The 12,806-nt window shown below is 41.0% G+C and overlaps 1 protein-coding gene across 1 annotated transcript in view; it reads right to left on the reverse strand.

Moving 5' to 3' along the window:
• The window catches only part of GAB3 (GRB2 associated binding protein 3), a 78,725-nt gene that overhangs the window by 10,349 nt on the left and 55,570 nt on the right, over nt 1-12,806 (reverse strand). The window contains exons 3-8 of the mRNA XM_072124895.1: nt 11,743-11,956; nt 5,931-6,364; nt 5,488-5,543; nt 3,964-4,216; nt 1,485-1,566; nt 157-256 (exon numbers count right to left, since the gene is read on the reverse strand). Coding sequence (XP_071980996.1) covers nt 157-256; nt 1,485-1,566; nt 3,964-4,216; nt 5,488-5,543; nt 5,931-6,364; nt 11,743-11,956 — 1,139 coding nt within the window. The remainder of the gene's footprint in view (nt 1-156; nt 257-1,484; nt 1,567-3,963; nt 4,217-5,487; nt 5,544-5,930; nt 6,365-11,742; nt 11,957-12,806) is intronic.

Raw genomic sequence — 12,806 nt, forward strand, 5'->3', positions numbered from 1 at the left:
CACAGTTCATTCTTTGAATGAGTCTCAATTGCAATACCAGACACAGCCATGAATAAGAGGGGCACTGTTTCCTGAGAAAATGAGAACCCTATCATGTGCAATTGTTACTTCCTTAGTATCCAGTGTATATAACCGGTGTAGACATAAGACATTCACCATTGGAATATAGCTCTCCTCCTCTTCTCCTGAGACAGAACTGGCAAACATACTTGCTGAGCTACAGTCACTTTCTGGGGAGATAAAGCTGGTCCGATTGCTAGGAAGAAAAACATAGAAGAGGTCAGACAAGCATGTTACAGATGCTCTGAATCCCAGCCAACTCCTGACATAGCACATATGTCCCATAAACATGGCCTTGTGCTGGCTGGGTAAGAATAACAGTATGGATGGGAGGTGAGCTCTGGCTAGCAGGGATAGGCACGTAGATGGTAAACACCAGACAAAGACCGTCCACCCGCCACAGCACCCGGCAGACGTGATATGTCTGTCTAGTATGTGCCGAACAGCTGCGTCCTCATGTAATATTTATTTGCATCTGATCCAAAGGCTGGGTCTGATTCATACCTTAGCCTATTTCTCCTCTCTTTGTCATATTTGCTTTACGAGACACCGGGGGCTGTGTTACGGAGCTGATCATTTTCCTGCCAATGTTTAGGTTTGCAGCTGTGCTGAAAAGTGACGCACGAAATGCTATGATATGATGTTTACAAAGCACTAAAACATGATAAATGTTAGTGGTAATAGGAGCCCCCCCTCTATCAAGATGTAGTGGGATGGGGGCAGATTTTATGGGCCTTTACCAGCTTGGGAAGAGGGGTGGTGGATTCATTTCATACTACCTGTTCTGTCACTTTAATAATACATGACAACCTCAATGACTAACAGGTGGTTGGACACATGTTAAAAGTGCATTAAGCTTGAGGACAGGCTAAAAAATCATCTGGATGAGTTTGACCCAATCTTTATGATCGTGTGTTGGCGGAGACTGATCACATGGTCATGACGCTATCCTACTCCGGCCCCCTAGGATCTTACATCTCCCCAGGGGGATGTATCCTGGACTTTCAGACAAAACATATTCAAAAACTAGAATCCAGAATAGACAAGTAAGGACAGCAGGTATCTCTGCTGTATATTGGCTATGCATAGTCACAGTAGACTGGTCACTTTAAGATATTCTACCATGTGAGCAATGTCTGAGATCTTGGATCAACATTCCAGGAATAAAGAAAAAACGATTTGGCTTAAAAGTCAAATAATTTGTTCCAAAAGAGCGACAGCTCCAGAATCCATACATCACCTGACCCTATGATGCAGACTCGAAGGGCAATCTTGCCCATTATTCCTTATATATTGTTATAGCAGTGGATTAGGCATGATTGTAAAAAATCTCTCTGAAATATCTAGTCGGCGGTGTACAATTTCACCAGTCTGCCATCTCTCACCCTCCGTGTATGTGTAGGTAAGCCCTTGCGATTACTTACTAAGGCACTGTCCACGTCCTGGTCACCGCAGGATGTTCTCGAATCGTGGAAAGGTTACGCAGATCCAGGGGTGGTGGACGCACTAGAAATACATAGATTCATTTGTTTAATGATAAAAGTGACTCAAACCTGTTACACTGAAACATGGTATTCAGGGATTGCCCACGGGAATGCTAGCTCCCGACATTGAGGGGTTCATGCTGATCCTTCTCCTCTGGATGGGATGTCAGATTTACATAATAGAAATCATCTGCACACCTCATCTCATCCAGTCTGTAGGTAGAAGAAGCAGCTGGCTGCTTTACAACATTGGGCCCACGTGCTCTGCAGCACAGCCTTCCAGACATGGAGGAGGAAACATATTCCCACAGAGAGGTGCCACTAGGAATGAGCAGGGTGCCAACCCACCTAGCTGCCACCTACCTGCACCTGTGACTCTGTATGCATTCAACACATACATATATCCAGCCTTATTAGTAGAACCTTCTGGAACTTTGTGTAAAACTTTTCCATGAGAAATAATGATATGATTGTGTTCATGTTTGGATTATAGATAGTGCTCAATGTCGATTAGTAGCCCCATATGTATTGGTACTAAAGTTAGCAATTGTTAAAAGTGTCCATACAGCTTCAATATTTGTCTGCAGAAGGAGTCAGCTATTCCTCCCTACTCTCGAGTAAACATGCATGCTTGTCTTGTCCACTATGTAAATCTTCTCAATGGGGAGAGGAGAGTAAATCACTTTCAGACTCCCGTGGCCGCTGTTTATTTCCCAATAAAACAAAGAACTAGGCATAATAAAGTTCATCATGCCCGATTCTTCCTTCCCACTTCATCAATTTTCACAAACATGAATAGATGGTTGGCTATTATACCTCCTCAATCGGTGATGTTGGTTTACTTTCCTCTAAAGTGTATGGGAGTTTTTCAGCTATGGTCATACTTCCTTCCATTTCTGCTTCAGTGTGCAGTGTATAGGAACATGGATGCTGTGTTTCGGGGGTGTCGCAAGCCAAAAATATTGGGGCAAGGGCCCTGGATCAATTTACTGTGGGCTCAGATATCTGCAAGTCATTCCCATAGCTCAACTATATCTGTATCCTGTGGGATATAATAGTGATGGGGTATTCTAAGGTGTAGGGAACACATTATTCTGCATAGGGATCACACAGGGGACATTATACCATGTGGGGCCAAAAGAGGTCATGATACTGTGTCCACTAAGCTTGTGGGTATAACACTGTATGGAGACCATAAGGTTAAAGACCTGGCTTACTACAAGTAAATACTGTGAAAGAATTACTATTAGGGGTATACTTACTATGGGGAAACAGTGGGGAACATTATTACTCTGGGATCACTATTTGGGCACAATTTTTTGAGGGCACTATTTGCTACCATATTTATGCTACAGGTATTTTCATGGGGGCTCTATTACAGTATTTAGGTACAATATAAGGGATAGCAGCAGGGTGGCATTGTTAAGGGACTAGGGAATGAAATTAAAGCAAATAACACAAGATATCTGAGTGGAAAGCTACACAAAAGAAGGCCTGAGGCAGAGAGAAGAGACATGGCGATAGTGGGCCTAGTCGGGATGATAAGAAATGAGAACAATTACTATCTGAGGACATGTCGGCTGCAGTCAGTGGATGTGATACGTTTCGGATTTCTCAGAATTAGGCTTCATGCACACGGCTGATGGGGGACGTATATACATCCCCCATAGGCCGGTTATGGGTGCATGGCGCCGTACAGTGCAGTACAGTGCAGATAGGACATGTCCTATCTTTTCCCGTATAACAGCGCCATATATCTCTATGGAGAGGGACTGGGATGAGCAGCACTCACCCCCTCCTCTTCTCCCAGGCGCCGACGTATGCCCGCCGTGCTACGGTATGGTGAATAGCCTTAGTTGTTTTTTCCTAGGTGCATGGGAGATGTTAATGTAGGGAGGCTGTTACTACTGAAAACATGGTACATATGCATTGGGGCTCCGGTCCTGGATGTTCTAAGAGTCTAGCTATATAATCAGATAGTAAACCAATTCCTACAAATCAATGGGACTTATTTACTAAGGGTCCCGCGGCTGCATTTCTATCGGGTTTTCCGACTTTTCGGGGATCGCGCCACCGGGACAGGGATTAAGGAGGGGATTGTGTTGCAACACAAAATGAAGGGGGGGGGGGGGCTTAGGACGATCCGATGGATTCGGACAGAACGCGTAATTTAACTTTAAAATTCTGTTTCAAGCCATGCACCAGGATGGTGAACTTCGGCGGACCTGAGCGGGGAGTGACACAGGACACAGGATATCGGGCGCACAATGTAAGTGAATCGCGGCAGAGTTCCTTCTCGTTGGACACTCCGGATCGGGGGAACACGCAGGGACGGGTAAGTAAATGTGCCCCAATGTCTTGTTAAAAATGAAAAGAAAACACAATTCATGAAAGGTTAATATGACATTATAGGTCTTACTCTTTCGTCGTGGTTTGAGGTCTCGGTTTACAGGAGGAGGTTCCAGGTCTGCTGGGAGCTCTGGTAACGGACTGGTCACCTTGGAATTGACTGATGTTGGGAAGGTAAAAGCTGCAGTGACCGGACTCATTGGTATATATCCATCCGTGCTACAGTCTGACTCTGAGACTGGAGGGGAGGCATTTGGGTTCATGGAGACATAGCTGTCTTCTGAACAGTCTGATGTTAAGGAGTACAATGGTGTGAACCTTGGCTAAAAGACAAAGGGGAAAAACAGAAAAAAATGTTACAAAACAGAGAAGACAAAAGTATCACAACAAGATGTAGATAATACACTGTATTATTATATAGCGCCATCAAATTCCGCAGCGCTTTACAAACCATCTTATAAATTTTTTCCAGCTCTATTTGTCCATAGATCTGATAACATTATTGCAAAACAGAGTTTCAGCTTCATTAAAATAGGAAGTGTGTTTTTCACTGCAGAATTTTACACAATTTCACATAAAAGACAAACAAGTTCAGATAATGAGGGAGCAAATTCTGAATGTTGGGAGCTGAAGATGTAGTCCGTTATTTTAATGTGTTCTCATCCATGTAATACCACCGCTGTCCACCGGGAGCCTCCATAGTAACTATTGTGTCTCCAGTATTGGAATCATGGTTCTATCATTAGTCTTAGTGTAATGTGATGATGAGGATATACAGAGGGTTACCTAAGCAGTGACTCAGTAAATGCTGAGTAATATATCATGGATGATATTCCCGTCTGCAGAGCTTGCACAGAGCTTCCTACCAGTATGGCAGATTAAGATCTCATTACATGAAATAACATGTAAGGTCTAATCTTATAATATAGAAACGCACACATTGTTCAAAGCGATTATCTGAGTTTTTTTTTTTTACTGTGCTAATGCTGCTCATATGCACAGATGTTTACTACAGGCCTTCTGATGTCTACCACATTTTTATATGATGTGCCATACATTGTATTTTACCCTCCCTCTGTAGTATATGGCATGTCCAACCAGCAGTGGAATGACTCCCCAAAGCTTCAAGATCCCCCCCAGAATCCAGTGGGCTCCTGTAGTTTACGACGTGCCATATTACTGGCATCATGGTTTCGAGATGTATTCGTTGAAGCTTGAAAACCCCTTACAAGCATAGATTGTCCAACATGACATGGAGCTTATATTATATAATATGGAGCATATGACAGGGACACTATCCTATCATTAGTATTTGGGAACTGTAATATCGTCCATATAATACAACAATAAAGACCATCAAAATAAGCCCTTACCTAAAGGAAACCTGTCACCAGGGGGCTATTTAAGAAGTCCCCCCATGGAGCCAGGTAAGCTTGATATAGTTTGTTTCAGAAAGTATATAATGTAGAACTTATTAAAAAACCTGTGTGCAAAATACTGTACTGTGTCTGCGAGAACCTGTCCCCTGGTAAAAACATAGCCCTCTGGTGACAGGTTCCCTTTTAAGTGAAGAGAATTCCTGTAGAATACCAACCAGGTTTAGGCTGAGTCTCTTATCTCTACTTCTTAGTGAGCCGTCTTCCAAGTCACCTGAAAAGCAGAAATGAGGTTTAATCCATTTTATCATCATTACTAATATAATAAACCGCCGGCTTTCCTGCAGCTTCCAGTCAGGGTTTGATGTACATTTTTACGATGATAATTTTGTGTTAGCATGGAAACACTAAAGTATGGCAGGTGGGGGGTCTGATCACTGGGAATCCCACCTATCATGAGAATGTGTTTCATATAAATTCATAATAACTGAGGTTGAATAAGTAACTTTATATGAAGACACAACAGTGCGGTTACATTCAGTTTCCTGTATACACGTATTGTAAGATTCATGATGAAACATAAGTGTAGTGTAGTGACCATCAATGACCATTTAAATAAACCACTTGCTTATCCTTTTTACACATAAAATACTATGTTTACCTTTCCAGTTCCTAACATTGTCCAGACTGGATAGTGAAATTCTTCTGGGCACCATTCCAGATAAACAATGTCCATTCTGGATAATTCCACTGGAAATCACCTCAGGCCTCGCGTCAGGAAAATGGTTTGGTTTAGGCGGTCTTGGTGGTGGGGTGATGGGTAATATTTCATTGTCACTGTGGTTTTTATCAACTGGAAATGTCTGTGCTGAAGAGGGTCCCAGCAGCGGGGAAGAGGAGGAAAAGTCACTGGATGAGCTGTTTGATTCTAGGTCTTTGATGAAAATAAAGTTGGCGGGGGGCATGTGATTGTGGTGGAAGTTAACGCTGTATAGGGTCTGACTAACAGAGTGCTGGGATGGTAGACAGTCAAGAAACACGTCATCAGAAGACGTCTGCTCCAGTGACTTCTCCGAGTTTGAGGAAGCGTCGCACCTGAAGTGAAAAAGAGAACGTTAAAAATCTGGGAAAATGCTACTTGTCAATATATAAAAAATGGCAGTATATTAAGTTAATATAGTATTGGGTAACAAGTTGAAGCTTCCTGGACCTCAAATATCATAACTACCAAACAAAAGCGAGAAAAATGTGTAGCTAGGAGTAACTATGGTTTGCCCTGTAACAGTGTGAGGACATTCTGGTCATGTAATAATAGTCATAAATAGTTGTCACATTACAGAAATGTCCCCTGGGAGGGTGTACAGTAGGGGTATTAAGTTACAGGAGCAGGGCAACGACAGAACCTTTGTACTCTGTAAAAGAAAGTCAATGTATTAGGAACCCACCTGACATATTTTGGCTGGGGTGACCCTTCTGCTTACGCCCAGCTTTTTCTTTTCAATGTGTCATAAGGCTCCTGCACAAGGACATAGTTTTTGAACGTGCTGATTCACTGTTAGCAAGCGGACATTTCAATGTGCTCATACTTAGACCACATGTATGAATCCAATGCCTGTGCCGCAAAACTCAGAACAGTTCTGGCTCAGATCATCTTTTCTACTATCATTGATGACACATGGCTTGGGACAACTTCTGCAGGCATACAGATTTGTGATCTGTAGTTTCATCAGCGCTCGTCTTCACTAACCAATGACTTAGGGGTATAAGGAGTGGTTGGCAGGGGTAGATTAAGACTGCCATGGGCCGTATGAAAATCCCAAGTCTGGAATTTAGTTTGTACATACAATACTAGGATCAGGCTTCTTGGGGAATAGAGGATGCATCCGTTCTGTCTGCGGTTTCTGGATCTTTGGAGGACCTTCAAAAGGTCCTGAAATGGCTGTTGTGCACATGTATATTGAGAACAGAAACAGATGTATGAGGATTTAATGGGTGAAGGTCCTTCTCAGTATAAAATTTAGTGGGTGGTTTGGGTGACCATCTGCACCGTAGAAGGCTTGGGCCTTGGGCTACAGCCCAAATTACTTACATTATGACCTTTATGTAATGTCAACCCCACACTCTGTTTACAAAGCACTAGGTAGTGACAGACAGGACTTTCAGAAAGAATGTGACCTGTCGACGAAAAAGCGATTTTTAGGTTGCCGTGTTCCCTTTAAACAAATATAAACATGACTATGTAATGATCTCAGCATTATTTTTTTGTGACAATCACTAACTATATTAACAGTACAGTATATGGGTATCTGGCTTATTGCATCATCTCCAAAAGATAAAGAATGCATTTTTGCCACCATAAAATAGTAGCTGTAAACATTTGCCTAACCTAATAGTAAAGTAAAGCATTACTTTTAATGGAATATGGTTAAGATTTGGCATTGACACAACAATTTTTTATTGATGAGGGGAAAATGGCCTATTGTGCCAATGTCCATGTTAAAGATTCCCATAGCTGTCAGCACACAAGATGGCAAAGCTCTTGTTTATATGATGGAACGCGCTCCTCATCTGTTTAAGAGGCATTTGGCTATTTTTAAACTAAAGTCAGAGTTTTCCGTCCTCCATCTGATTCTCACAGATGATACCAAGTGGGAGGGACTGCACAATCCTTCTAAGTGTCATTAAGTAAGAACACTCAGTTCTGTTCTGCTTGGATCAAAGATGAAGTGAAACATCTTCACCAAGCAAAATGTACATTTATCTCAAATGCTTTTTTTTATGTTGTTTTTAGCCGTGTTTGTACCTTTAAAAAATAGTAATACATGTGGGGAAAATGTGATATGTAATGCAGTTTTCTGCTGTGTATAAAGACTTTCTCTGTGTAGTTTTGAGTTAAAGTGTCATAAGCTACATCGAAACTGCTGCGATGGGCTAATAGAATGGGGCCCATCAGGTTTACGCCCCCTGCATATTATCTGATGCCGTGTGTCATTGGCATCTGAGATTCACTGGTGCCTATAGCAATAGAGAAAGGACTGTCCAAGCCGTCAACCTGCGGCATAGAGGTTGGGAATCATCTTAGAGTTACAAATCATTTATGGTTATGAATGAAAGTACAATATTACCCCCAGGAAAGCCGACGCGTCAGTGTACAGACTGACTGTGCAGCATACTATGGGTAGGCGTTGAGCTTTCTTCTGGCACTTCTTATTTATGTGATGTTGGATTTGCACTTTATAGCAGTAGTTAGTAGTTGATGGGTTGCCATTAGTGTGTTACATAAAGGGACACTACCATGATATTTATTTGTACATTATTATCTTTTTGTCCATTACTACTTTTACTCCGCACTTTATCATCATACATACCGTATTATCATCTATTACATATGATTTTGACTTTGTATATATTGTTGGTATATTGCTGATGGTCTGATTGCATATTGTATCACTGTGTAATTGCCCCCACTGGCAAGATGGACTCCTTCTTTAAGCTCCTATGCCCTGGTTTTTAAGAAAAAAAGGCTCTAAAAGTTATGCAAATGAGCCTAAGGTGCTCCGGGCTTTATTAACATCTATGGACCCTGGAGCCCCTCATGCTCATTTGCATAATGTTTAAAGACCTTTTTTTTTAAACCAGGACAGGAAGCTTAAATAAAAGTGGACCCTGCCAGAGGGGGCACACACCGGCATGTCAGCGTGTTTGGTTTACAATCCTTCATCCTGGTAGATTTCCTTTAAATAAAGATATATCCGTATCAATTTTTGTAAGTTTAGTAAGGTAATCTGTGTTAACATGTCCTACACCTGTCAAGCTAAGAATGGGCTGCAGTGCTCAGTGGGTTTTTATATACTGCATGGTTTGGCTACTAATACTGCAATTTTTCCCCAAAACCATAACAGCCATCTAACCAAATGTACATTTTTAACATTACAACCATTCCCCATGAGATAAATAGGTTAATCATATATTGTACAGGCTTGCTGGGTCCTACAGAAAAAGAGAGATACTGTATATGTAACATTTGTGAATGAACACAACATGTGATGAGAGCAAATTTTTAATCTGAAACACAAACTACAAGGATATGGATATGTTGCGTATTACTTTCCATACATGTTTGTTAAGGTAATTTGTAAGAATTTCCTTCAGCGTTTCGTGACCTGCAAAGGGGGATCTTGCTATACACTGCATGTGCTTTTACATCATTTTATGGTGTAATAAAAGATATCACAATGTAAAGTCCAATTAAATTTAATCTACTCTGAAATGGTTTATGGCAGTTTCCCATCGCTGGGTCAGTGCCCACATTTTCTCAGGCTTCAAAAGGAAACAGCGAGTTAACTCTGTGTGCGGAGTGTAGAATGTGCTCCATATGACAACTGTGAATGTGAGGAAAGCCAAGGCTCGAGGGATGGAAATGCATCATAGGGAACAAGGGAAAAAGAAAAGAGGTCTGGTTCATACAGTGCGGTTCCTGGAAAAATCCGAGGGCCAATGCTAAAAGGGTTAGGCCTCTGGCAAATCATTTCTCATAGAAATGGACCAAGTTATGTCTTTGTGTCCGATATTTCCATCCGCATATCATCTATATAACTCGCCCACACTTTGTGGTTTCTTTCTAGCAACACTTAGAGACGTATCCATAAAATACAGAAATCATCTGCATGTTGTCCGTTTTGATAGACTTGTACAGGTAAGCTTGGTTCACGATTACAAACTAAAATAGAGCTCACATATAGTGAATTTCTACACAGTCCAGTAAAAATAAGCCCTTAATTGTGTTTGTAATATTTTTAATTGTGTATGTAATATTTAAAGGGAAACTATCACCACTAATGAGCATATTGAACTACTACTATTATCTTATCCAACACTATGGGGCACATTTACTTACCCATCCCGTTGCGTCCGCCGAGGATTTGGAGCTGCCGCGATTCACGCCAGAGTTCACCATCTTCTTCCCGGTGTATGTGAGTGCGTGTCTTGTGACACAATTTGAATTTTAAATTCCGTGGTTTGTCCGAATCAGTCGGGTTCTCCGACGCCCACGCCCCCCGATTTGTGTCGTGTGAAAGCCGCTGCCGATGCGCCACAATCCGATCGTGTGCAACACAATCCCTTGTGCGATTCAGCGCAGAGCAGAAATAGTCGGGAAACCTAACCTTAGTAAATGTTCCCCTATCAGTTTCAAATCCTCCTGCTATTGGTTTTCATGGCTGCATAGTGGTAAATTTTGACTTTCAATCCTAGTGTTCACTCGTTGTATAAAGTCATGGTGGCGGGATCTCAACCATAATAATAATAATAATAATAATAATAATATTTGTAGATTCAGGTATATTTGAAGAGTCCCATTTACATTCAGACTTCTGCTTTAGAAAATAACTGTAACCTATGAAACAATCCTGAAGCATCCTTTCTGAGATCTCTGTGCTGTGCCACGCGTCTCAAAATGTATGAATACAATGACATCTGGGTCCTTCCACTTGGACAGTTATTCCTACACAGTCATCAAAGCAAAAATGAAGAATTGTAACGCCCAGCTGTCAATTTATTTATGTATATTTAAGGAATAACAGAACTTAACATTGTTCAATTATTCTAATACAAGACAACCTAGTACTTTAATTTCACAGTATTTACTAATAGAGTTATGTCAGGAATAGTGACCCTTCTTTTTTATGGGGTAGAAGTTATATCAAAAATGTTGATTACCTGTGGAGGATATCATATAGACCTGTGGAGGATATCATATAGACATTTGCAAAGTATTTTGTTAAAAGTTTTGAAACCTTTTCGAAGAAAAATAAAAAAAAAACTGTATGTATAGTCTCTACTTAGCAATGTGTCATTAGAGCGTTACTGGGTGTCTACAGCATGTAACTTATGGCTTCATTAGGCTACATTCACACCACGTTGCAGCCCTCAGCTGTAAGGATGTCTTAGTGGATTGCTGAAGTGTCCTTACAACGGAAAGGAAAAGGACGTATTCCGCTGTATGATCAGTTTGTCCGGTTCCACCCCATCAACTCTGAATACTGAACGTATCTAAAAAACATGGTGTGAATGTATCCTAATTAAGTCGTTTTTAGTACTAATTTAACATTTTTCTAATATTCACTCAGTTCAGATCTCTAAGCATTCGACCAGAAATTGCGAGTAAATTGGATCACACTCACTCGTGGGCAATAGGCCTTAACTCAAAAAGTTTAAATGAAGATATATTAAAATAAATGTTCAATTAGTTACAAAAATCAATTTATCATGAAACGGGCATCACAGTGTTATGTATACAGCGTGTAAATGAAACAATCTATACAGAACAGGCCCCCTTTAGTTATGCTTTGTATGTTGTGGAGTAAAAATAAAGTGCATAAAAAATATATTTTTCATCTCTTGCTCCCCATATTTTATTAAATATTTTACACAATACCCTTTAACTGATGATGCTCGTCGTCTGGCTCACATACCTGGCTGTATTTAACTTCCCACTCTCGCAATTGGATAAAAAGAGATAATCTGGAATGAATAATGATTCGGATTCACTTCTATTCTCTTCTGTCGAGGTATCAGCAGCTGAGCTGTCCACAGAGAAGGACGGGTCTGCGATTCTTGACGTGTGAGTGGAGACTGCTGGGGAAGCTTGGACGGAGGAGTTGGTATGAGAAAGGCTCTCCACAGAATCTGTTTAAAAGAATAATCCCAGTGTTAGCATATTTACATGTCTGGAGACTGTACACATGCCATTTATTAAGTATCGAGGCAGGACACAGCAAAGTCCAAATTGTACCAGGTGTTTATATTTCCTAAGAACACTGTTTCCCTGGCTGATAAACAGAGCGCAGGGAGTGGGGCCAACAAATGAGCTAAAAAATGATTCTCAGAACAAGCCTGTTTACATAATAAGCTCCGTGGATGAAAATCTGCTGCAGTTTGTACGGAGATCTCTCCAGATTCTATCAGATTCCCATGGAAGAATGGGGCAGACTTTTAGCTGTGTCTACAGTAGCTGCCCACCGCATAGCACAGGGCGGTCAGTATACAGCCGAGAGACGCGGCATTTCAGAAATAAGCATTTAAGGGGTTGTTTGATATTAAGATTTTTTTCGTTGTTTGACAAATTGCACACTTGGGCTGTGTCTGTTTTTGCAGCTCAAACAAACAGAGCGTGTGTCAACAACAAAAAAATTGTTTTATTTTTTAAACAAAGTTTTTATGTTAAACATATTTTGTTAAGGAAATATTTCCTTGTACCCATAAAGGGGTGACTGGGGTATACACAATGACATAAATTATACACAGTATCAATGACATATTCCCAGGATGTTTTTTAAATACATAAAATATATACGGGTACTACTTTTGGGACGTGCACCTTTCTTGAAAACAGGCTTTACCATATCCTTGATCCTTGTCTTATGACTGGGTGGAATGAAGAGGTGGCTCTGTTCTCCATTGAAGTCTATAGGAGAAGTGGAAGTAGCTGAACAAACAGCCTATGAGGTATTTATGACACCCTGTTGATATGTCATTA

This window comes from Engystomops pustulosus, chromosome 9 (assembly GCF_040894005.1).
Source record: "Engystomops pustulosus chromosome 9, aEngPut4.maternal, whole genome shotgun sequence".
Taxonomy (NCBI): domain Eukaryota; kingdom Metazoa; phylum Chordata; class Amphibia; order Anura; family Leptodactylidae; genus Engystomops; species Engystomops pustulosus.